This window comes from Abramis brama (genome assembly GCF_963993115.1).
Source record: "Abramis brama genome assembly, chromosome: 13".
NCBI classification, from domain to species: Eukaryota; Metazoa; Chordata; class Actinopteri; order Cypriniformes; family Leuciscidae; genus Abramis; species Abramis brama.
The window spans coordinates 5,309,578-5,334,595 of NC_139975.1; the positions used below are offsets into that span (position 1 = coordinate 5,309,578).

Here is a 25,018-nt window from a genome sequence, read left to right on the forward strand (position 1 = left end):
ATATTGATCATTGAGAAGAAATTAAATGAATTAAAATATATAGAAAAAAAATACTCTGACATTTTCTCAACCTGAGAAAAAAGAAGAATGCTGTACAGGGGCGCATGCACCACCTCTTCTCTAAAAATCTGAAAAGAAATTGTGCGTGAAACGTTATGTAAATCTCTCTTTGATTATTCACGTGGATTGTCTTACCTGTAGAGTAGAAGCGGCTGAGTCGCTGGTCTCGGTCACTCCTGTGCTCCTCGGTAAACTGGACACGATGTATCTCGCTCCCTTTGGCACAGGCTGTCTGACCACCAGCTTTCCTTTCCTCGTCTCTGCTAGAAATAAACTGTACCAGTAGGCATCGTTGGAGACCAGAGTGGAATCCGCGATGGTCGAGTTCCTCTCGCTGATCACACTGTTCCTGCACGGAGGAGCCGCTTTGCTGGGCTTCGCTTTCTGACACTTCAGCACGATGGTCACCAGTATAGTGATGAGTAAAAGAAATGACACAGAGCCCAGTCCGATCACCAGATACAGGTTTAGATCTGAGAAGATGTCATATTCCAAAGGCACCTCAGTATAGGTTTTGAGGGCGGTCTCCACCGTGGACAGTTTGATGGTGACTGTAGCAGAGAGCGCGGGCTCTCCGTTGTCTTTGGCGATCACCACCAGCCGCTGGTCTCGCGAGTCTCTGTAACTGAACATTCTCATGGTCCGGATCTCTCCGTTGTATTGATCCAAGCTGAATAACGTGGCGTCGGTGTTCTGGAGGAACTGGTACGTGATTCGAGAGTTGTGCACTGAATCAGAGTCTATGGCGATGACTTTGGCTATCAGAGTTCCTTTATCTGTGGATCTCGGGATCTTTTCCTTCACCTCCGAGCCGTGCGCGCGCCATGGAGACACTATAAGCGGTGTGTTGTCGTTCTGATCCATGATAATAATGTGAACGGTCACGTTACTGCTGAGCGGAGGAACACCAGAGTCTCTGGCCTCGATGTGGAAAAGAAACTCCTTCTCTATCTCATAGTCAAACGTCTTTAGCGCGTAAAGATTACCGTTCTCTGGGTTAATGGAGAACAGCATGGACATGGAGGTGTTCACTATTTCCTTCTCTATTATAAAATAAACTAGATACTGATTTTCATGGAGATCTGGGTCTATAGCAGTTAAAGAGCTCAGTGAAGCTCCAGGCGCGTTATTCTCCATTACAGGTATCGTGTACAATGTCTGTGGGAACTGAGGAACATTGTCATTAACGTCCAGTAGCTCTAAAGTTATAGTTTCATTATCAGATAACGGCGGGTTACCCCTGTCAGTGACGGTAATAGTGATGTCATATTCTGCAACCTTTTCACGGTCTAACGGTTCTGAAATTAATAATTCATAATAATTATCAGATGATTCTTTAAGCGCAAAAGGCAAATCATCAGAAATATGAATATCTACCTGTCCATTTTCTCCTGAGTCTTTATCACTCACACTAACAACTGCAATTACTGTATTTACAGGCACATCTTCTTTAACTGGACTTGTGAATGATTTTATAGAAATTTCAGGATGATTATCATTCATATCTGTGATTAATATCTTTACTTTACACTTTCCAGAAAGACTATTAGCTGCTTTATCTGTTGCTATGATTTCCATATCATAGATCCTGAAATCCTCATAATTAATCATTTCTTTCACTCTGATTTCACCATTGTTAGGATTCAGACTGAATGTTTGCTGCGTTTTCTCTGATGTATACAAACTATAAGAGTAAAGTACATCTGAATTTGAGCCCTCGTCTTTATCTGTGGCGTTTAATTTCACTACAAGACTTCCAATAGGAGAGTTTTCTGTTAGATTTATAGTATAACTGTCTTTATCGAATTGAGGGGCGTTGTCATTCGTGTCCAGAACGCGCACAATAATGCTAGCCGTGCCAGAGCGCGCGGGGACTCCTCCATCCACAGCAGTGAGGATCAGATTGTGTATGGCATGTTGTTCTCTATCCAAAGCTTTTTTAAGAATCAAATCAGCGAATTTCGATCCATCCCGCCCGGACTGAATCTCGATTGAAAAATGATCGCTTTCGCTGAGATAGTATGTTTTAATTGAATTTACGCCGATATCAGGATCCACAGCATTGTTTAAAGAGAATCGTTCTCCCACAGGCGTTGACTCTGAAATGTCCAAATGCATCGTGTCCCTTCTAAAATGAGGAGCATTGTCGTTAATATCAACAATTTCTAGCTCAATGTTAAACATTCGTACAGGGTTTTCGATTGTGGCATCCAGTTTAAGAACACACGTTGTTCCTGACTTGGTTGTGCAAATGTGTTCACGGTCGATTCTCTCCACAATGAACAGCTCTCCCGTTTCTTTGTTAATATCCAGATATTTTTTATTTGCTAGAGTGTCGAGACGAATCTTGCGTCTGCTCAATGTTTTAACATCCAATCCCAGATCCGTTGCCAAATTAGCCACTATAGATCCCTCATCCAATTCTTCAGGTATAGAATAATGAGTAACAGAAGATGCTGTATTTAACAGAGAGATTAAAATGATGACGAACACGTACCTTTTCAATGCCTTGCTTTTCATTCGAGATTCCATTTTTTTCATTCGAGTTATATTCCAGTGATTATGAAATGTAAAACAAATATAATGCAGTTACGAATATAACGTTTTGATCATCAGGAAGCAGAACAAGCCGTTTCGCGGTGTTCATGAAAGCAGAGAGCATACAGCTCTGCCAACAAAGCAGATACGTCACCAGCATTGGCTGTAATGAAATATAAACGCAGAGGAGTCGTTTTGATGGAGAACAGCGACGCTGCGCGCATTGGTTTGTGTGGCACATATAAAGAGTAATTTTAGTGTTAAAATAAATACTCTGAAAAACGCAATATATCAAATAAAACCGGTTTCACGAGATGTTAAACAGCTATAGATTTTATATCAAGTCACAACACTGTCAAAGTACAGTATTCATTGGCATTTGAATGAGATCAAATAAACCAAGAAGGGAAATTATTTTCACAACATAAACATTTTGTCTAAAAGCCCAAACAGAAGCAAAAAAAGAAAAAGAAAAAAAGAGGGGGGTACTTTTTTTTCTTACCTGTAGAGTAGAAGCGGCTGAGTCGCTGGTCTCGGTCACTCCTGTGCTCCTCGGTAAACTGGACACGATGTATCTCGCTCCCTTTGGCACAGGCTGTCTGACCACCAGCTTTCCTTTCCTCGTCTCTGCTAGAAATAAACTGTACCAGTAGGCATCGTTGGAGACCAGAGTGGAATCCGCGATGGTCGAGTTCCTCTCGCTGATCACACTGTTCCTGCACGGAGGAGCTGCTTTGCTGGGCTTCGCTTTCTGACACTTCAGCACGATGGTCACCAGTATAGTGATGAGTAAAAGAAATGACACAGAGCCCAGTCCGATCACCAGATACAGGTTTAGGTCTGAGAAGATGTCATATTCCAAAGGCACCTCAGTATAGGTTTTGAGGGCGGTCTCCACCGTGGACAGTTTGATGGTGACTGTAGCAGAGAGCGCGGGCTCTCCGTTGTCTTTGGCGATCACCACCAGCCGCTGGTCTCGCGAGTCTCTGTAACTGAACATTCTCATGGTCCGGATCTCTCCGTTGTATTGATCCAAGCTGAATAACGTGGCGTCAGTGTTCTGGAGGAACTGGTACGTGATTCGAGAGTTGTGCACTGAATCAGAGTCTATGGCGATGACTTTGGCTATCAGAGTTCCTTTATCAGTGGATCTCGGGATCTTTTCCTTCACCTCTGAGCCGTGCGCGCGCCATGGAGACACTATAAGCGGTGTGTTGTCGTTCTGATCCATGATAATAATGTGAACGGTCACGTTACTGCTGAGCGGAGGAACACCAGAGTCTCTGGCCTCGATGTGGAAAAGAAACTCCTTCTCTATCTCATAGTCAAACGTCTTTAGCGCGTAAAGATTACCGTTCTCTGGGTTAATGGAGAACAGCATGGACATGGAGGTGTTCACTATTTCCTTCTCTATTATAAAATAAACTAGATACTGATTTTCATGGAGATCTGGGTCTATAGCAGTTAAAGAGCTCAGTGAAGCTCCAGGCGCGTTATTCTCCATTACAGGTATCGTGTAGAATGTCTGTGGGAACTGAGGAACATTGTCATTAACGTCCAGTAGCTCTAAAGTTATAGTTTCATTATCAGATAACGGCGGGTTGCCCCTGTCAGTGACGGTAATAGTGATGTCATATTCTGCAACCTTTTCACGATCTAACGGTTCTGAAATTAATAATTCATAATAATTATCAGATGATTCTTTAAGCGCAAAAGGCAAATCATCAGAAATATGAATATCTACCTGTCCATTTTCTCCTGAGTCTTTATCACTCACACTAACAACTGCAATTACTGTATTTACAGGTACATCCTCTTTAACTGGACTTGTGAATGATTTTATAGAAATTTCAGGATGATTATCATTCATGTCTGTAATTATAATGGATAATTTACATTGGCTGGATAATGGATGAGTTCCTTTATCTGATGCTATAACTTCCATATCGTAAATTCGAAAGTCTTCATAATTAACCATCTCTTTCACTCTAATTTCACCACTCTCAGGATTTAAACTGAATGCTTTCTGTGTCTTCTCAGATGTATACAGACTAAATGAATACACAAGGTCGGCGTTAGAACCCTCATCTAGATCTGTTGCATTTAATTTAACGACTAGGCTCCCTATGGGTGAGTTTTCAGTTAAATTAATGACGTAGCTCTCTTGATCAAATTTAGGGGCGTTGTCATTTGCATCCAACACCCGAACGATGATACTGGCCGTGCCTGAACGCGCAGGCACTCCGCCATCCACTGCTGTCAGTACCAGATTATGAACAGCTTGGGTTTCACGATCTAGAGCCTTTTTTAAAATTAAGTCTGCAAATTTGGAACCGTCCCTCCCCGACTGAATTTCAATGTCAAAGTGCTCATTTTTGCTTAGATAATAGGTTTTAACCGAGTTGGAACCGACATCAGAATCCACCGCATTACTGACAGAAAATCGCTCACCTGCTGGCGTAGATTCAGTGATATCTAAATGTATTGTGTCTCGTCTAAAATTAGGGTTATTATCATTTATGTCAGTGATTTCTAGCTCTATGTAAAATATTCGCACAGGGTTCTCGACAATAACTTCCATTTTTAAAAAACAAGTCGTAGTCGTTTTTGCAGGACACAGATATTCACGATCAATCTTCTCTTGTATGTACAGCTCACCTCTTTCTTTGTTTATGGCGAGGTATTTCTTATTAGCGATCACATCTAAACGGACGTTTCGTTTAATCAAAGTCTGCAGGTCAAGCCCCAAATCAGTGGCTAAATTTGCCACGACAGATCCTACTTCCATCTCCTCTGGAACAGAATAATGTGTAACAGCCAGAGCCAAATGAAAAACCTCTGATAGAAGAAAAAACAGCGAGACATACCTCCTCCATGACCAGGCGTTCAAATCAGAATCCATTGTCTGATCAAGTGATTATGATGCAAGGACAAAGCAGTTCATCTAGCAACAAAGCATTGGATTTGACTCCAAAAATGAGATGCAGAAAGAACTGTTAAAAAAGGGATAAAAGACGAAAAGTTTCCTCGATGTACACCGCAATATTTTGTTTAAAACCAGAGACGCACAAAACAGGGGTTCGTCCCAAAATGGCCAGCTGTGATAATGACGTTGAAATTACGCTCGCAATGACAGCCTATACTTTGTGAGATATAATTTGTGAAACCACAGCGCCACTTTGCGCACACACAGTGAGGTGCCTCAAAAATTGTGCACAGGTTGTTAAAATATACACTAACACTGACAATCTATTAATTTATCTAGGCCTATATTTTTTATAATCTATTGTTTACATAGTTTCAAAAATAAAAGTACAATTATTTAAATATTCTTACCTCAGAAAGTGTGCTTCATAAGTAATAATGCATGTGAAAACAGTATTAAAAAAATAAGTTGTAATATGTGATCTTACCTGTAGAGTAGAAGCGGCTGAGTCGCTGGTCTCGGTCACTCCTGTGCTCCTCGGTAAACTGGACACGATGTATCTCGCTCCCTTTGGCACAGGCTGTCTGACCACCAGCTTTCCTTTTCTCGTCTCTGCTAGAAATAAACTGTACCAGTAGGCATCGTTGGAAACCAGAGTGGAATCCGCGATGGTCGAGTTCCTCTCGCTGATCACACTGTTCCTGCACGGAGGAGCCGCTTTGCTGGGCTTCGCTTTCTGACACTTCAGCACGATGGTCACCAGTATAGTGATGAGTAAAAGAAATGACACAGAGCCCAGTCCGATCACCAGATACAGGTTTAGATCTGAGAAGATGTCATATTCCAAAGGCACCTCAGTATAGGTTTTGAGGGCGGTCTCCACCGTGGACAGTTTGATGGTGACTGTAGCAGAGAGCGCGGGCTCTCCGTTGTCTTTGGCGATCACCACCAGCCGCTGGTCTCGCGAGTCTCTGTAACTGAACATTCTCATGGTCCGGATCTCTCCATTGTATTGATCCAAGCTGAATAACGTGGCGTCGGTGTTCTGGAGGAACTGGTACGTGATTCGAGAGTTGTGCACTGAATCAGAGTCTATGGCGATGACTTTGGCTATCAGAGTTCCTTTATCGGTGGATCTCGGGATCTTTTCCTTCACCTCCGAGCCGTGCGCGCGCCATGGAGACACTATAAGCGGCGTGTTGTCGTTCTGATCCATGATAATAATGTGAACGGTCACGTTACTGCTGAGCGGAGGAACACCAGAGTCTCTGGCCTCGATGTGGAAAAGAAACTCCTTCTCTATCTCATAGTCAAATGTCTTTAGCGCGTAAAGATTACCGTTCTCTGGGTTAATGGAGAACAGCATGGACATGGAGGTGTTCACTATTTCCTTCTCTATTATAAAATAAACTAGATACTGATTTTCATGGAGATCTGGGTCTATAGCAGTTAAAGAGCTCAGTGAAGCTCCAGGCGCGTTATTCTCCATTACAGGTATCGTGTAGAATGTCTGTGGGAACTGAGGAACATTGTCATTAACGTCCAGTAGCTCTAAAGTTATAGTTTCATTATCAGATAACGGCGGGTTGCCCCTGTCAGTGACGGTAATAGTGATGTCATATTCTGCAACCTTTTCACGGTCTAACGGTTCTGAAATTAATAATTCATAATAATTATCGGATGATTCTTTAAGCGCAAAAGGTAAATCATCAGAAATATGAATATCTACCTGTCCATTTTCTCCTGAGTCTTTATCACTCACACTAACAACTGCAATTACTGTATTTACAGGCACATCCTCTTTTATTGGGCCAGAAAATGATTTAATTGAAATTTCAGGATGATTATCGTTCATATCTGTGATCAAAATGGTTAATTTACATTTTCCAGAGAGACTATTAGATCCCTTATCGGTGGCTATTATCTCCATATCATAGATTTTGAAATCTTCATAATTAATCATCTCTTTAACTCGAATTTCACCCGTTTCTGAATTCAATTTAAACGTATCTTGTGTCTTCTCAGATGTATATAAACTAAATGTGTATATTATTTCAGAATTTTGGCCTTCATCTAAATCCGTTGCGTTGAGTTTAACAACAAGACTTTCTATTGGAGAATTTTCACTTAAATGCACAGTATAACTGTCTTTATCGAATTGAGGGGCGTTGTCGTTTGTGTCCAACACTTGGACAATAATGTTAGCTGTACCAGAGCGCGCGGGGACTCCGCCATCCACAGCAGTGAGGATCAGATTATGAACTGCTTTCTCTTCGCGATCTAACGCTTTTTTCAGCACTAAATCAGCTAGTTTAGATCCATCTCGACCAGACTGTATTTCTATAGTAAAATGCTCGCTTTCACTAAGATAGTAAGTCTTAATTGAATTAGATCCAATGTCGGCGTCCACTGCATTGTTGAGTGAGAAACGCTCTCCGGCTGGTGTCGATTCTGAAATGTCTAAATGCATAACATCTCGTCGAAAGTGGGGTGCATTGTCGTTGATATCTAATATTTCTAATTCAATGTTAAACATTCTAATTGGGTTTTCGATTGTAGCATCGAGCTTCAGAAAACAAGAATTTGTAGTTTTGGATGGGCAGAGATATTCTCTGTCTATTCTTTCGACGATAAACAGCTCTCCTGTTTCTTTATTTATATCCAGATATTTTTTATTTGCTATCACATCTAAGCGCATCTTGCGTTTTGTCAGACTCTGTACATCCAAACCAAGATCAGCGGCCAAATTTGCAACAACAGATTCTACCTCCATTTCCTCGGGAATAGAGTAGTGAGTAACAGCAAATCCCGAGTTCAATACGGAAAAGATGATCAGGAATAACAAAACATACCTTTTCCATTTGTGTGTGTCCATACACGGTGCCATTTTTATTCAATATACAAGTCCAGTAATAATCCAACCACGTAAACGAAATTGTAAATGAAGGACTGAGGAACAAAGAGGCGTACAAAGAGAGGAAGGAGAGATGATCACACACTATAGCTGTAGACTGTGACGTTACATTATGGCGACCAGTAAGTCATTTCCATGTTGTGTATTGCTAGACAACAGCGACACTTTGTGCACGATGTAAAAACAGCACGTTTCATATAAAACCAACTCAGCTGATTTATTTTACAATAAAGAATGAATAGAATATTGTTGTTGGGAAATAAATAATGTATCATTCATACCATATTTGTTTTGTTTGAGCCATCATTTGTCACCTTGAATTAAATAGTATTCATACATAGCATGATTATATTTTCTGTTATATTTTTATAATATAGTTTATTGTCTTACCTGTAGAGTAGAAGCGGCTGAGTCGCTGGTCTCGGTCACTCCTGTGCTCCTCGGTAAACTGGACACGATGTATCTCGCTCCCTTTGGCACAGGCTGTCTGACCACCAGCTTTCCTTTCCTCGTCTCTGCTAGAAATAAACTGTACCAGTAGGCATCGTTGGAGACCAGAGTGGAATCCGCGATGGTCGAGTTCCTCTCGCTGATCACACTGTTCCTGCACGGAGGAGCCGCTTTGCTGGGCTTCGCTTTCTGACACTTCAGCACGATGGTCACCAGTATAGTGATGAGTAAAAGAAATGACACAGAGCCCAGTCCGATCACCAGATACAGGTTTAGATCTGAGAAGATGTCATATTCCAAAGGCACCTCAGTATAGGTTTTGAGGGCGGTCTCCACCGTGGACAGTTTGATGGTGACTGTAGCAGAGAGCGCGGGCTCTCCGTTGTCTTTGGCGATCACCACCAGCCGCTGGTCTCGCGAGTCTCTGTAACTGAACATTCTCATGGTCCGGATCTCTCCGTTGTATTGATCCAAGCTGAATAACGTGGCGTCGGTGTTCTGGAGGAACTGGTACGTGATTCGAGAGTTGTGCACTGAATCAGAGTCTATGGCGATGACTTTGGCTATCAGAGTTCCTTTATCTGTGGATCTCGGGATCTTTTCCTTCACCTCTGAGCCGTGCGCGCGCCATGGAGACACTATAAGCGGTGTGTTGTCGTTCTGATCCATGATAATAATGTGAACGGTCACGTTACTGCTGAGCGGAGGAACACCAGAGTCTCTGGCCTCGATGTGGAAAAGAAACTCCTTCTCTATCTCATAGTCAAACGTCTTTAGCGCGTAAAGATTACCGTTCTCTGGGTTAATGGAGAACAGCATGGACATGGAGGTGTTCACTATTTCCTTCTCTATTATAAAATAAACCAGATACTGATTTTCATGGAGATCTGGGTCTATAGCAGTTAAAGAGCTCAGTGAAGCTCCAGGCGCGTTATTCTCCATTACAGGTATCGTGTAGAATGTCTGTGGGAACTGCGGTGCGTTATCATTGACATCTAGTAAATGCACCGTTATAGTTTCATTATCAGATAAGGGAGGATTCCCTTCATCGGTCACAACCAGCATGATCTCATATTCTGGGACCTTTTCACGATCTAACGTTTCTGACACCAATAACTCGTACAGGTAGTCAGAGGACTTGTTTAAAATAAACGGTAAGGACTTGTTCATTGTAAGATTTACCTTACCGTTATCTTCAGTGTCTCTGTCACTAACACCCACCAGAGCTATAACAGAGCCGACTGGGATGTTTTCGTCCACTGTGTTTTTAAGGGATTTTATGGTTATCTCGGGATAGTTATCGTTCATATCTTTAACGTACACAGTAACTCTGCATTGACCGGAGAGTGGAACGGGGCCATTGTCTTTAGCCTCAACGAACATCTCATATATTTTCATATCTTCATAATCAATTGTGCCCTGAACTGCTATTTCGCCAGTATTTGAATTCAACGAGAACATCTCCTGCGTTTTCTCAGAAGTATAAAGCGTAAATGAGTATGTAAGGTCAGCGTTTGGGCCTTCATCAGCATCAGTAGCGTTTAATTTAATAACAACAGTGCCAGCTGGAGAATTTTCGCTTATATTCAGAGTGTAAACTGCTTGATCAAACTGAGGGGCGTTGTCATTTGTATCTTGCACGCGCACAATAATATTAGCTGTGCCAGAGCGCGCAGGGACTCCGCCATCAATTGCAGTGAGAATCAGATTATGAACAGCCTTCTCTTCTCTGTCTAAAGACTTCATGAGGACCAAATCGACATATTTTGTGCCATCGCTTCCAGAATGTATATCAACAGTAAAATGTTCGCTTTCACTTAATTTATAGGTGTTGACTGTATTGGCACCAACGTCTGGGTCAAACGCATTGGGCAAAGAGAATCTTTCTCCCGGTGACGCGGACTCTGAGACATCTAATTCAATCCTGTCTCTTCGGAAATGAGGAGCGTTATCGTTAATGTCTGTGATGCCCAATTCAATATTGAAAATACGCAATGGGCTTTCAATTATTAGGTCTAATTTTAAGAAGCACGTCATAGTTTTCGTATTACAAAGAGATTCCCGGTCCATTTTCTCAACAATAAATAGCTCGCCAGTCCTTTTATTAACATCAAGATATTTTTTGTTATGGAAAATATCAAGTTTTACCTCTCGCTGTGCAAGTCCACTAACATCCAGCCCCAAATCAGCAGCCAGATTTGCAACGACAGACCCGCGCTCCATCTCCTCCGGGATAGAATAGCGCGTCACAGACAAAGCAGTTTCCCATGTCGCCCAAAGTACAAAGAAAAACGCGACCAACCTTCTAACTGGCTTCATTATCACTTCCAGCAGAAGACACAAAATCACTAAGAAAAGATCAGTCAGATGGAGTTACTAGTCGTGCTGCTCCTTAAAATGCCTCTCTTGTTCAGTCTGCTTTTTAAAAAAAAAAAATCCTGTAATCGTTTAAAAACGGTCTCACTGAAAAGGATGCTGTTCTCAGTACCAGGATTCTGGAATATGGCAACGTCCCTTTAAATGAAGTCTGTGTGTGATTTACTGGCCAACAGCGACACGCTGAGACAGAGACAGGAGCTGTATATTTACTAGATGAAGGTAATACATAGAAGAGACGCTTTTGATGATCTTTTGATAGTTTTATATCGTTCATGAGTGAAAACGATCTCTATATTTAACCCTATCACAATTTTATCTCTGTCTCTCGCTCTCTATCTGTGTGTGTGTGTGTGTGCTTCTCTTTATTTGCCCTTTCTGTATTTCATTGCTGAATATATTTATATAAGATACTTGTTATATAGGCCTATATATTTATTTTATTTATTATATGTGTATTTATTTGACAAGAATGATACAGAATACCATTATTACATCAGATTTCATGCAGCAGAGGCTATCCAGCTACTCTCTTTTTTGCAAAGTGTAATTTATTAGTCTAAGTTAGATGAATTGGTTACTGCAAGCATGACTGTCTTTCCAATTAGCTATCAAATCCATTACATTTGGATATTGAAATGCATTGTTGGATAAAAAAAAAAGAAAAAAAAGCATCGCTGTAAAATTAGGTACAAGCCTGTGCTGCATGAAATCTGATGAAATGATGTTATTCTGAATCATTCCTGTCAAATAAACAAATAGACAAAGACTAAGATAGTCATGCTTGCAGTAAACAAATAACTAATTTAGACTGTAATAAAATAAACTTTGGCAAAAATAACACTCTCTCTCTCTCTCTCTCTCTCTCTCTCAGGAACAGAAGTCAGTCTGAATACAGGCTCCCTGGAGATTTGAACATTTTCACACATCAAAAAGAGATCTAAGGGTTTTAATCCTTATAAACTAATATTTTTTTTTCTTTGTCACTTTAGTTTTTGTCTGCATATAGTCAATTTCACATTTTATCTTAAAGCAGTAAATAATAATTATAATAATAAAATCAAATGGCAGTAAAATGTCAGTGTGACTTGTCAATAATTAAATTCAAAGTTAGTCAACTTCAGGCCTACTCTAAAATAAATGTTTTGGTTAAGCTCTGTCTAAACATTCTCAAGACTCAAGGCACAACAATATCATACAATTTGACAAGGATTGAGTTTGTTAGTTGATTTTATTTAACATGTCAATTAAATATTCAAGCAACTGCAATGTTGCATCTTGGTCATTCCTACAGTTTGGTGGATTTTGGACTGAGCAGGGCTGTGTTTCCAGATAACGATGGATCTTATAGCACTTATGAGGATTTTCTACGAGCGACTTTACGAACGTTTGTGTTCATTTCATGTGCGTTTCACAAAAATGCACTTAGCACGATCGCACGCAGCTGTGCTTTAAAGGAGAAGTTCACTTTCAAAAAAACTTTTGCTGATAATTTACTCACCCCCATGTCATCCAAGATGTCCATGTCTTTCTTTCTTCAGTCGCAAAGAAATTAAGGTTTTTGATGAAAACATTCCAGGATTTCCCCCCATGTAATGGATTCTATTGGGACCCAAACGGTAGAAGGTCCAAATGACAGTTTAAGTGCAGCTTCAAAGGGCTTTAAACGATACCAGACGATGAATAAGGGTCTTATCTAGCGAAACGATCGGTCATTTCCAAAATAAATAAAAAAGTTTAAGTTTTATAAGCACAAACGCTCGCCTTGCTCTGTTCTGTGATGCGCGTTGAAGACGTCACGTAATACGCAATTACGTTGAAAAGGTCACGCTTGACGTGTTTACAAATGTGCGGAAGGAGGACCATATACACATTTTCAAATGTATTTGTGTCAGTTTATCGTTTAAAATGCCCATTTCGTGTGCGTATCCTGGGTGTTTTAATATTAAAAAGCCAAAAAGAACATTTTCTTCAGGACAGAAATTTTTCAAGCGTGACCTTTTCAACGTAATTGCGTATTACGTGACGTCACGAACGCGCATCACAGAACAGAGCAAGGCGAACATTTGTGCTTATAAAACTTAAACTTTTTTATTTATTTTGGAAATGACCGATCGTTTCGCTAGATAAGACCCTTATTCATCGTCTGGTATCGTTTAAAGCCCTTTGAAGCTGCACTTAAACTGTCATTTGGACCTTCTACCGTTTGGGTCCCAATAGAATCCATTACATGGGGGGAAATCCTGGAATGTTTTCATCAAAAACCTTAATTTCTTTGCGACTGAAGAAAGAAAGACATGGACATCTTGGATGACATGGGGTTGAGTAAATTATCAGCAAAAGTTTTTTTGAAAGTGAACTTCTCCTTTAAGTGCTACTTAAGAGTCGCTGTCCGTGTGTCAAGTGCTGAAATGTCACCTTGTAGAATGGCTCGTAATTGTAGCACACGCTTGTATTTTGAAATGTTTAACCTAATTGTTTTCAACTGATGTGCATTTTCTACGAGGCCAAAAGCAGCAAACCTACACCAGCAAAATGGCTGAACCAAAAAAAACCTAAAGAAAATACTTTTTTTTTTGTTAAAGAGGAGATTAATGTCATTTTAGAGGAGGTGGAGCTATACAAACATTATTTTCAGCAGGTTTAAGGAAAGTCATACAAATAAAAACAAAAAATCTGGGATTTTGCTAGAAAACTGACTGCAACTAGGGGCATTAAAAGATCAGGGAAGGAGGTCAGGAAGAAGTGGCAAGCCTTTCTAAAAGGAAACATTTAATAAAACAGGTGGTGGGCCCAATGAGTCCTCCCTTCTCACAGCAGAGGAAGAAAAGGCCTTGTCAATACTTGGCACAAGTGCTTCAGATGGCATTTGTGGTGGTATTGACATCCATGGAGTAGAGGTAACTCAACCTGAGCCTGAGTCAGGTCCTTCACGCTCAGAGGAACTATCAGTTTCATCTGCCATCTCCCAGCACATCTCCTAGGCCTCCAAACACCCCTCCCAGGCCTCAGCCTCCATCTTCTGTTGTCCAGACTACAGCCACACACCTCAGCAGTTTGAGAATCTTTGTAGTCAGGGCATATGAGAGTGTCCTTACTTAACAGGGAGGAAGATGAAGAGGTGGTGGAGGACTAGGAGGTCAAAGACGGCATGGGACCACATGATGGCCAACCAATAAATGCCCAATACATGGCTGGTTTTCGTGCATATCAGCAAGTCATTGACAGATTTTTTCCCTATTTTTCCAAGTCTTTACATTTACATATTACATCTTTTATTTTTTTACATTTAATTTTGATTAAAATTATTTTATTTTTTTGTTTTGTTTTCTGACCTTTTTAATTATTTCATTTATACATTAATTTAACCAAAAAAATAATAATAATAAAGTAATAAAGTGTACAATTAAGTACAATTTACGATTATTTCAAAGAGAAGTTGAAAAAACATTATTGGGGACATGAAATTATTCTGGTATGAATCATTATGATTTTTGTGTTAATGGCGTAAATGTATGCATAGAAATAATATAATGTGACATAATGTGACATGAAAGTTGATTAATAATTCTATATGTCACCAAACTGTTTTGCTCCTTGCGCTTGATGGCATGTGATGCAGGCGACCTCTAGTGGTGTTTTATGAGACTGATTTCCCACTTCACAGCTGCACATTCATATCATGTCATAATTATATTCTCTGTTTGGATAACGTTTCTTGAAAATTAAATGTTTAAAGTAACAATAAATAAAAGTCCAAAAGTCTGAGACTACTGGTGAAAATGTGGCTATTCTGACCTCTCTCTCTGACCTCTCTCAATGATTTTTGGATATTTTCATCTTTAACATCTTTGAGGGGACATTTTGTAACCATAGTGTAGGGTTTACCAGGCCACACACACATACACACACATGCATGCACGCACACACACACACACACACACACACATCTGTTGCAGACAAAGCAGAATGTGAAACAACAGACTCTCTAATGGCAAGTCAGTGTAAATAATCTAGAAAACATATTAAAGGGATAAAACACATCACTGTTCATTAAACTGTGGCTATGATGTCATCATGTCTGACAGAGCAGCTCTGCTACTGGTTTCCAAACAAGATGCAACAAAGGGAGAGAGTTGTCATAGTAACAGAGCTAAAATCTCAGACACATATAATAAATATAACCACTTCATCTTTATAGTTCAGTTTGTACAAAAAAGCAGACACATTACTCTAGGTCATTGAATTAAAAAATACATGATGTGAAATTAGTGTTGACTAATTTAAATAGATCCTTAAACATGCCCGGCCTCGAACATGTAAGGAAATTACACACTTCACCTTTAAGTTATAACAATAACAACATATACCAGTCTGTCTTTTAGCCAATCAGCAAGGACTACTGGGTGACAGTCCAATCACCTACTTAATATTCATGAGCAAAGTTTTTAAGTTTTCTCTCCCTTGATATTTCCTACTTCTCAAAAGGATGTCATTGTCTGAATGTGACTCTGTAAAGCTGAGCTCCTCTAATTCCTGATCTGTAGTCTAGAGAGGGACATGTCTAAATTGCTCATCTCCTCACCTCTGGTTCACGGGCCCTCAGAGAGATGAACTTCGATTTAGAGAAGTGTGTTAGCGCCATAGAGACCGTTTCTTCATTAACGTTTGTAATCTGAAAGGACACACGGCAAACCTTGTACTAAATTCCTTATACATTTGGTATTGGTAGCCCTTTAATGTGTATTACGCTGTTACGCACGAACAGCGCGCTGACGTGCATTCCGCCAGAGCGGTTTCAGTTTACTCTTAGTTTCGTTTCTGCCGCCATCTTCTACGAGTGGTAAATGTGCGTGCATGAATGTAAGTTCATTTATCCTTATATTTAGCTATTATATCGCGATATATTAACACTTTCATGTCGCAGCTGTATATCCGATTGTTGTTATTATGTTCATATCGTGATTAGTGTGTTCAGAGGCGAGTGATGTCAGTGTAATTCACGTGTACATGTTTAGCGCTATTTGCCGCGCTGTGGACAATATAAACATGTATAGATGATGTATACTGAGGTGAATCTTTATGTTTACTGTATTCATACATATTCTTATATATCTTTATTTGTTTATTTCAGATTAAACCACATTCTACCACCTCAGTTATAGCTAATGGCTGTATGATGTTGGACATATTGACACATCCTGAAGAGATAAACAGTTAACAATTTTCTGTCTCCTGTCATACTTCTTGCCGGAGTTCCGTAGTGGACTAGCCTTCCACCTAACTTCACAAAATAGAGTCATTTACATTTGGTCCTTCGAGCCGGATTGCTATAGCCACTACGGTGACATGGAGCCACAGAGAATATGTTATTCTCCAGATACCACGCATCCTGCTCAAATGCAAGCCAGAGCGCGTCAGATCCCTTCATATCTGCAAGCTTATGAGGTAGCCTTGCCTAAATCCCTTCTGCCAGTTACTGGGCCTCACGAGACATATCAGCAGCTGAAGATGGATCATGCAGCGGCACCGTTGACCTTCAGTGGGCAGGCCGAGCCCGCCTCGATTGGGGTCCAGCCGACAAGACACGAGTTATCATCTCTGCAGTATGGACGAGGTACTGCCATAGTCAGTGGGGGAAGTATAGATATGGGGCTCAGCAGCCTGGTGGAGCAGCTAGATGTTGGTAGATCTCCTTCTTCTTCTTATTATTACACATCTCCAGTACCACAGCACCGAGCTAACAGCCAGTTAGAGTGTGAGTCATCAAGTAGTGGCACTGTTTCTCCATTTTCCGAGCGAATGGAACAGGCTCAAGCTTACTCACCACCCATTGTCAGGCCAAAGGCTACTGCAGTTCCCGCCATCCCGTTACTGAATACAGAGACGCTCATTCCATGCCTTGGGGTGCCCCGGGAACCACATCAATCTGTACGGTGGCAGACATCTCCGACTACACCTCATATAGTGTACAGCACACCTACACCACAACCCTTTATTCAGATGCCAGCAGCTGCATATGCGAGACAGACAGCAGTGGTATGCAGTGCAATATCCTCTCCTGCTTCCTATAATCTTATATCATCTTTGCCGCAAACTATCACGTCATTGAAGCTACCTACAGCCACGACAATACAAAACACTCTGGTGCCACCAGTTTACCAATTACAGATCCCTGCACATAGCCAACCAACACATGTGCCACACTCGTATCAGCCATCACCCATGGTCACAGGATATTATACACCGCAGCCTTCCATTCAGTCATCAGTGCAGAACTGGCATCCTCCTCCAGTTGCATCCACTATGCCATATCTGGCCTCACATGCACGTCCAGTATATCAGCCAGTACCTGCTGCACCTCCGCTCCAACCAGTCCCAGTCCCATCGCTACCAAAACTTGTGAATGACAGTGAAAGAGAGTTCACAGATCTGAAAATAGCCCTTGATAATCTGCTGAACCCCCACACTGAGCTCACAGAACATTACAAGTATCGCGTGCTGATGGAGCAGTTGGTCCTTGATGAAGCAAAGCTGATAGCCCAAGCATGCCGTCATCACCCTGCACCTTACACAGCAGCCATGGCAGCCCTGCAGCGCCAATATGGCCAACCTCACCAGCTTGCACAAAGTGAAGTTGCGGCTCTAATGAACTTACCAGATATCAAGGCTGGAGATTCAAAAGCATTCCAGAACTTTGCTCTTAACATTGATCTTCTGGTGGGTATGCTTATGTCTCTAGAGGGACCACAAGGAAGAGAGCTTACCTGTACCGGTCATGTTGACAGGTTGCTTAGTAAACTCCCTAAACACTACAGGGATGGATTCATAGAGCACTTACAACTAAGGGGAAGACTGAACACGGACAGTCTTAATCCATATAATTTGCACGATCTTGCAGAGTGGTTGAAGGTCAAGGCCGAAGCCCAGCGGCTTTCATCAAAGATGGCTCAACGCTACCACACTGAGAAGGCTCCAGCTCCACGTAGAGAGCGTCCAGCTATTATTAAGCCACAGACCCGGGCCATCTCCGTTTATCATGGTAGTAATCAGCCCAAGGAGGTTAAAGAAGTAAAGCATGTCCGAACAGAGGCTCTTCCAAACCAGCAACTAGTCCAGAGAACAAAGCGCCTGTGTTTGTTCTGTCATAGTGAAGAGCACTACCTCTCTCAGTGCAATGAGATCACTGAATGCCCACCTGAGCGACTTATCAAGTGGATAAAAGAAGGTAAGAGATGCTGGAAATGCGGACGTACCAACCACAATTGTAATGAGTGCACATTGAGAAAACCATGCGGAGAATGTGGGGACGTGCATCTTAGAGTTCTTCATCACATAGCACAGCAAGGCCCGAGCATCATGCTAGTTACAACCTCCAGTGACCGCATCTATGTGACACCACCTAGCCATACAGGACGGGTCTTTCTAAAGGTCACCCCCGTGTTACTGTGGAAAGGTGAGAAGTCTATACAAACCTACGCGATCCTTGATGATGGTGCACAGCGCAGCATTATTCTTCCCGCAGCAGTCCAGCAGCTAGGCCTACAAGGAAAGAAGGAAGTTATGGCCCTTCGTACCATTCGTCATGATATTACCCAGCTGGAGGGACAGTCTGTTCAGTTTCAGCTCTCATCCCAGTCCAGGCCAAAAGAGAGGTACAACCTTGCTGGTGTGTTCTCTGCACCTCTCCTGACCTTGACTGAGCAGACGTACCCTAGCAAGAGACTTCAGAGGAGTTACTGTCATCTGAGGGGTATTCCTCTTCCATCATTCAGCAAAATTCAGCCCCTTCTCTTAATTGGATCTGATTACCCAGGTCTAATCACTGCAAAGGAGCCCACCAGATTAGGCCCAGATGGCGGACCAGCAGCTGTACATACGCAGCTCGGTTGGGTTCTCCAGGGACCAGACGGGCTTCTTCCACACCAAATATCACCTCAACAGTGTTTGCTCACTTCCCTTTCATCAGTGCGAGATCCTATACTCCAAGAAGTAGAAAGGCTGTGGCAGTTGGACATTCTTCCTTACCGCAACGAGAAGCTGGTAATGCGATCACGACAGGACCAAGTGGCCATGGAACTACTGGAGAGCAAAACTCAGCGTGTGGAAGTGGATGGAATCTGGCGTTATGCTACCCCCCTTGTACGCTCTCCAAATGCACCACCATTGAAGGGTACTAGGGAGTCAGTTCTACCCAATCTCAGGGGTACGGAGAAACGCTTGAGCAGGGATCCAGAGAAGGCTAAGATTTATGAGGCTGAGATCCAGAAGCTCTTGGATGCAGGATATGTTGTCAAGGTCCCGCCAGAACTTCTACATATGGATAAGGAATCATGGTTCATCCCACATCATCTTGTCCACCACAATGGTAAGGATAGACTAGTTTTCAACTGTTCCTTCATCCATCAAGGTCTCTCCCTCAATCAGCAGCTCCTTCCTGGCCCATGCCTTGGTGCTTCATTACTGGGAGTTCTCATTCGATTCCGACAGCATCCAGTTGCTATCAGCGGAGACATACGTGCTATGTTTCATCAGGTGAGACTCCTGCCAGAGGACAAACCTCTTCTGAGGTTCATCTGGCGAAACATGCGGAAAGAAGATCAGCCTGATATCTACCAGTGGGAAGTCTTGCCTTTTGGAACAACCTGCAGCCCATGCTGTGCGACCTTCGCACTGCAGAAGCATGTCAGAGATCAGCAGGCAGGCGACGAAGGAGTAAGACAGTCCATAGAACAGAGCTTCTATGTGGACAACTGTCTACAGAGTCTTCCCACTGTGGAGCAAGCCAGGCAGTTAGTTGACAAGATGAGATCCTTTCTTGCAGCTGGGGGGTTCGAAATACGGCAGTGGGCCAGCAATGTCCCCTCAGTGGTCGAGCACTTACCAGCGAATGCGAAATCACAGAGTATAGAGCTATGGCTGCAGAAGAATCATTCTGACCCTCAGGAGCCGGCTCTAGGTCTGATGTGGCATTGCCTCAATGATCGTCTGGGTTACAGACACCGTCCGACGACAGAGTGTCTCCCGACAATGAGACACATCTACAAAGTCCTGGCATCTCAATATGACCCTTTAGGGTTTGTCAACCCCTTCACCACCAGGGCTAAAGTTTTAGTCCAAAAGCTCTGGGCTAAACCGAGAAGCTGGGATGACCCAAACCTTCCCACAGATCTGCTTGAGAGCTGGAGAGCATGGGAACATGAGTTACCTAACCTTGCTATGGTTGTGTTTCCCCGTTGTTACATCCCTTCTCATTTCAAGGTGGAGGCGTCCCGATTCAGCTTACACATTTTCTGTGATGCCGCCGAAGTGGCATACGGAGCAGTAGCATACCTGCTTATCGAGCAACAGGGTGAAGTCCACACTTCCTTCGTGATGGCCAGGTCAAGGGTAGCTCCAAAGCGACAATTGACAATGCCGCGGTTGGAACTTTGTGCAGCCTTGGCGGGTGCACAGCTCGCTAAGCTTCTATTGAAAGAGTTGACCATTCATATTGAGTCGACAACACTCTGGACTGACTCTACTACCGTCTTGACCTGGATACAATCTGAGTCCTGCCGGTATAAAGTGTTTGTCGGCACTAGAGTGGCCGAAATCCAGGAATTGACTGACCTGTACTCATGGAGATATGTGGACTCAGCAAATAACCCGGCAGACGACATCACCCGGGGGAAGACATTGGTAGAGCTGGCAACTCCCAGTCGGTGGAATCAGGGACCTCATTTCCTCCGTGGATCACCAGATCAGTGGCCAGCTATACCCCCTATGGAGAATCGAGATGATTCCTCAGAAACCAGAAAGACTGTATTCTGTGGACTAATTGTAGATGACCAAAGTCCGCAAATGCCCGACGCGGCTCAATTCACCTCCTGGAAAGCCTTGGTTAAGGCAACATACCAGTCCCTTTACGGGGCGGCCAACTTAGATGCAGGAACTCAGAGCCCTGATTATCGGAGCGCTGAAGCGTTTTTGTTAAGTCGGTCTCAGGTTGAGTCCTTCCCTTTAGAGTTCAAAGCCTTGAAGGCAGGCAAACCAGTGGCCCCTTCCAGTCGTCTGAACACTCTGGCACCGGAGTTTGATCAATCATTAAGTCTAATTCGAGTTGGAGGACGGCTCCGGAGATTGGAAGGCCTGAGTCCAACCGAGTCTCATCCGGCAGTTTTAGACCCCCATCATTCTGTTTCCAAGCTCCTTATCCAAGACTTTGATGAACGCTTACTTCATCCCGGTCCGGACAGAGTTTTTGCTGAGCTCCGTCGTCACTACTGGGTCCTGAGAGGCAGGCAAGCAGTGAGGCAACACCAGAGGGGGTGCGTTCAATGCCAGAGGTGGAGGGCTAAGCCAACAGTACCCATTATGTCTGATCTACCCTTGGCTCGTCTACGACTTCATCAACCACCATTCTTCTCGACAGGTGTCGACTGTTTCGGGCCCTTCATTGTCAAAGTAGGCCGCCGTTCAGAGAAAAGATGGGGTGTGATCTTTAAATGTCTGACTACCCGCTGCATACACCTTGATCTCCTTAATAGCCTGGATGCCGATGCCTTCTTACTTTCACTGAGACGTTTCATAGCACGGAGGGGTACTCCTTCGGAAATTCTCTCTGACCAAGGGACTAATTTCAGAGGTGCCGAAACAGAGCTGAGAGAAGCCTTCAGGAAAATGGAACCTCAACTGCAGGAACGGCTGGCTGACCATCAGATTACTTTCAAGATGAATCCTCCTGCGGCGCCGCATTTTGGCGGCACATGGGAGCGAGAGATCAAATCTGTGAAATCAGCCCTGCAGGTTGTTGTAGGAAGTCAATCCCTGCCTGAAGATGTCTTGCACACTGTGTTAGTGGAGATAGAGGGTATCCTGAATAGTAAGCCACTGGGTTATGTCTCGTCTGACATTGCTGATGTAGACCCAGTCACGCCCAACTTCCTCCTCATGGGGCGGCGGGACTCTTCGCTACCCCAAGTGGTCTACACTCCAGAGCCTCTGTCTAAGCGTCGATGGCGCCATGCCCAGACTGTAGTTGATCACTTTTGGGCGTATTATACCCGGCATTACCTACCTAACCTCCAGCCTCGTCTTAAGTGGCAGCGTGAGACTCAGGATCTGACTCAGGGTACGGCGGTAATGGTGGTGGACCCACAACTGCCTCGTGCTCACTGGCCTGTTGGTAGGGTTGAGAGTCTGGTTCCCAGCGAAGATGGTCATATTAGGTCAGCAAAGGTCAGAATAAAGGATCGTCTGTATCTTCGACCTGTGGCTAAGTTAGTTCAACTCCCAGCACTCCCAGACGGTGATGAAACCGATGTTAAGAACTAAGGAATTTATATCTTCTACATTTTAGCTATGCTAATCTGGGGGCGGCTGTACTAAATTCCTTATACATTTGGTATTGGTAGCCCTTTAATGTGTATTACGCTGTTACGCACGAACAGCGCGCTGACGTGCATTCCGCCAGAGCGGTTTCAGTTTACTCTTAGTTTCGTTTCTGCCGCCATCTTCTACGAGTGGTAAATGTGCGTGCATGAATGTAAGTTCATTTATCCTTATATTTAGCTATTATATCGCGATATATTAACACTTTCATGTCGCAGCTGTATATCCGATTGTTGTTATTATGTTCATATCGTGATTAGTGTGTTCAGAGGCGAGTGATGTCAGTGTAATTCACGTGTACATGTTTAGCGCTATTTGCCGCGCTGTGGACAATATAAACATGTATAGATGATGTATACTGAGGTGAATCTTTATGTTTACTGTATTCATACATATTCTTATATATCTTTATTTGTTTATTTCAGATTAAACCACATTCTACCACCTCAGTTATAGCTAATGGCTGTATGATGTTGGACATATTGACACATCCTGAAGAGATAAACAGTTAACAATTTTCTGTCTCCTGTCATACTTCTTGCCGGAGTTCCGTAGTGGACTAGCCTTCCACCTAACTTCACAAAATAGAGTCATTTACAAACCTAATTACCCCTCTCAACTGGGCGATACTCATCTATTGACATTCTGAACTCATTTCCCCGGGAAATTAAAATGGAAAGGGCGTGGGAGAGATTGCGTCCAGGTGTGGCATTTGCAGGGGGAGCCATATTCCCCCGGTGGCCCGTCTGTTTCCCCGTCTTTAATTAAAATGATATTTAGACGATGGAGTTTTGTGTTTGTTCAGTTAATGAACCAAGTCTATTCTCTGTGGGAGGAAAAAGAGAATATAAGAAAGCTCATTAGAATATGTTAGCATTTGCTGTGTTTATTCAGAGCATGAGAGAGTGGCCTGGGTCATTTATTCCTTCTTCTTTGTGCTGAGAAATGTCTTCTCATACAACTATGTAAAGATAAGTGTCGAGAATTAATTAAAACAATGGAGCTGTTCGGTTTGTACCCATAAAATCTGGAAGAAAATTGCCATTTTTGAACTAACTGGGTTCCCTCTGGAATTTACTGTTTTTTTTTTTTTTAGGTTTGTGGTAAACATTACTTTCATGTTTTGTCCAACAAAACAAACACATGGTCTACACATTAAATGTGATTTTGGAAGCACACTTGCTTCTTTAAAACATAAGTTAGAAAATAAAGTACATAATTGTACCTTTAGGGGCACAATGGCTTGTCACTGGGGCTGTACCCTCAAGGGTACAATATTGTACCTTAACCTTTAAAAGAAACGGTACATATATGTACCTTTTAATGTTTTTTGACCTTCAAAAAGGTACATATATGTACCTTGAGGTCCAATAATAAGCCCTATGGGGTACGTTAGATTGTACCTTGGGGGACAGAACTGGACTCCTACTGTACCCCTATTTCTGACAGTGTATGTTAGCACTTTTTTAAAGCACATTTTTAAAGTAATGTTAACCACAGACCATTTTTTTTTACCCACAATCTTTGAAAAGGGACGAACATAAAATAAATATATTCCTAATTAAAGTTTAGAACATAAATCTGAACACTGAAAATATCTGTAGTAGTAATGTAATTTGTGTTTTTTAAAAGGGAATTATAATACCCCTTTTTACAAGATGTAATATAAGTCTCAGGTGTCCCCAAAACGTGTCTGTAAAGTTTCAGCTCAAAATACCCCATAGATCATTTATTATACCATGTTGTAAATGCTGTTTTCATGCATGTGTCTTTAAATGCAAATGAGCTGCTGCTCCCCGCCCCTTTCCAGAAGAGGGCGGAGCCTTTACAGCTCCTGCCTGGGATACTCTGCCAAAAACTAACAACCCTGCTAAATATGCTGTTAATATGAATAAAAAATAATAAAAAAAACAGAAAATCAGTCACTGCTCTTGATTGAATAACTTTAGTAGCTTTAATAAGAATACATTTCTCACTTGAATGCTGATGTTTAATGCTCGAGGAAATAAACATGGCGGACTGTGTAGTCCTAATACTAATAGGGCAGAGTCAGTCAGCAGTCGTGGGCGGGGCCTGTGCAATGTGACCTCCATTTTGCATAATAGGTCCTCTTTATCATCTATAATGTAAAACCAAATTAAAAATGTAAAATAACACATTTCTATTATGAAACTGGATGCCACTCCCATGTAAAGTGAAATGGTCATGTGACAGCAACTTACCTTTTGAAACATTTATTGATATATATTGCATACTGTCTCACTATTGTATGAGTAGTAAGCAGTATACAGTATATTGTATATTGCGCAGTATTTAGTGAACATTAGCCAGTAGTGTTCCATTTCCAACATATTGTAGTCATATATATTTCTTATAAAATA

The 25,018-nt window shown here is 42.3% G+C and overlaps 3 protein-coding genes and 1 long non-coding RNA gene across 4 annotated transcripts; 2 read left to right on the top strand and 2 right to left on the bottom strand.

Annotated features, from left to right (window-relative positions):
- Positions 1-121: 121 nt before the first annotated feature.
- On the bottom strand, positions 122-5,670 carry LOC311095184 (protocadherin beta-15-like). The gene is made up of 2 exons (XM_084133583.1): positions 3,101-5,670; positions 122-1,257 (listed from the first exon to the last, which is right to left on the bottom strand). Exons 1-2 carry the CDS (start codon positions 5,498-5,500, stop codon positions 178-180), a joined length of 3,480 nt encoding a protein of 1,159 aa, XP_083989709.1. The 5' UTR covers positions 5,501-5,670; the 3' UTR covers positions 122-177.
- LOC311094831 (protocadherin beta-14-like) lies at positions 5,516-11,363 on the bottom strand (the record flags this gene model as incomplete). Its single annotated transcript, XM_084133005.1, has 3 exons — positions 8,829-11,363; positions 6,012-7,073; positions 5,516-5,542 (listed from the first exon to the last, which is right to left on the bottom strand). The coding sequence occupies exons 1-3, from the start codon at positions 11,205-11,207 to the stop codon at positions 5,516-5,518; spliced, it is 3,468 nt and encodes a 1,155-aa protein (XP_083989131.1). The 5' UTR covers positions 11,208-11,363.
- A 4,611-nt stretch (positions 11,364-15,974) lies between these two features.
- On the top strand, positions 15,975-16,490 carry LOC311095187. The gene is made up of 2 exons (XR_014608790.1): positions 15,975-16,127; positions 16,399-16,490. It is a non-coding gene; the product is annotated as an uncharacterized lncRNA (long non-coding RNA).
- Positions 16,491-16,613: 123 nt separating this feature from the next.
- LOC311094832 (uncharacterized protein) lies at positions 16,614-23,154 on the top strand (the record flags this gene model as incomplete). Its single annotated transcript, XM_084133006.1, has 2 exons — positions 16,614-22,791; positions 23,063-23,154. One exon carries the CDS (start codon positions 16,614-16,616, stop codon positions 22,578-22,580), a length of 5,967 nt encoding a protein of 1,988 aa, XP_083989132.1. The 3' UTR covers positions 22,581-22,791; positions 23,063-23,154.
- Between the last annotated feature and the right edge of the window lie 1,864 nt (positions 23,155-25,018).

What these genes read in the sequence shown, in the direction of transcription:
- LOC311095184 (XM_084133583.1), bottom strand. Translation starts at nt 5,500, where the DNA reads ATGGATTCTGATTTGAACGCCTGGTCATGGAGGAGGTATGTCTCGCTG. An exon ending in CAGCCGCTTCTACTCTACAG is followed by an intron (nt 1,258 to 3,100) that starts GTAAGAAAAAAA and finishes ATAACTTTAGAG; the next exon opens with CTACTGGACGTTAATGACAA.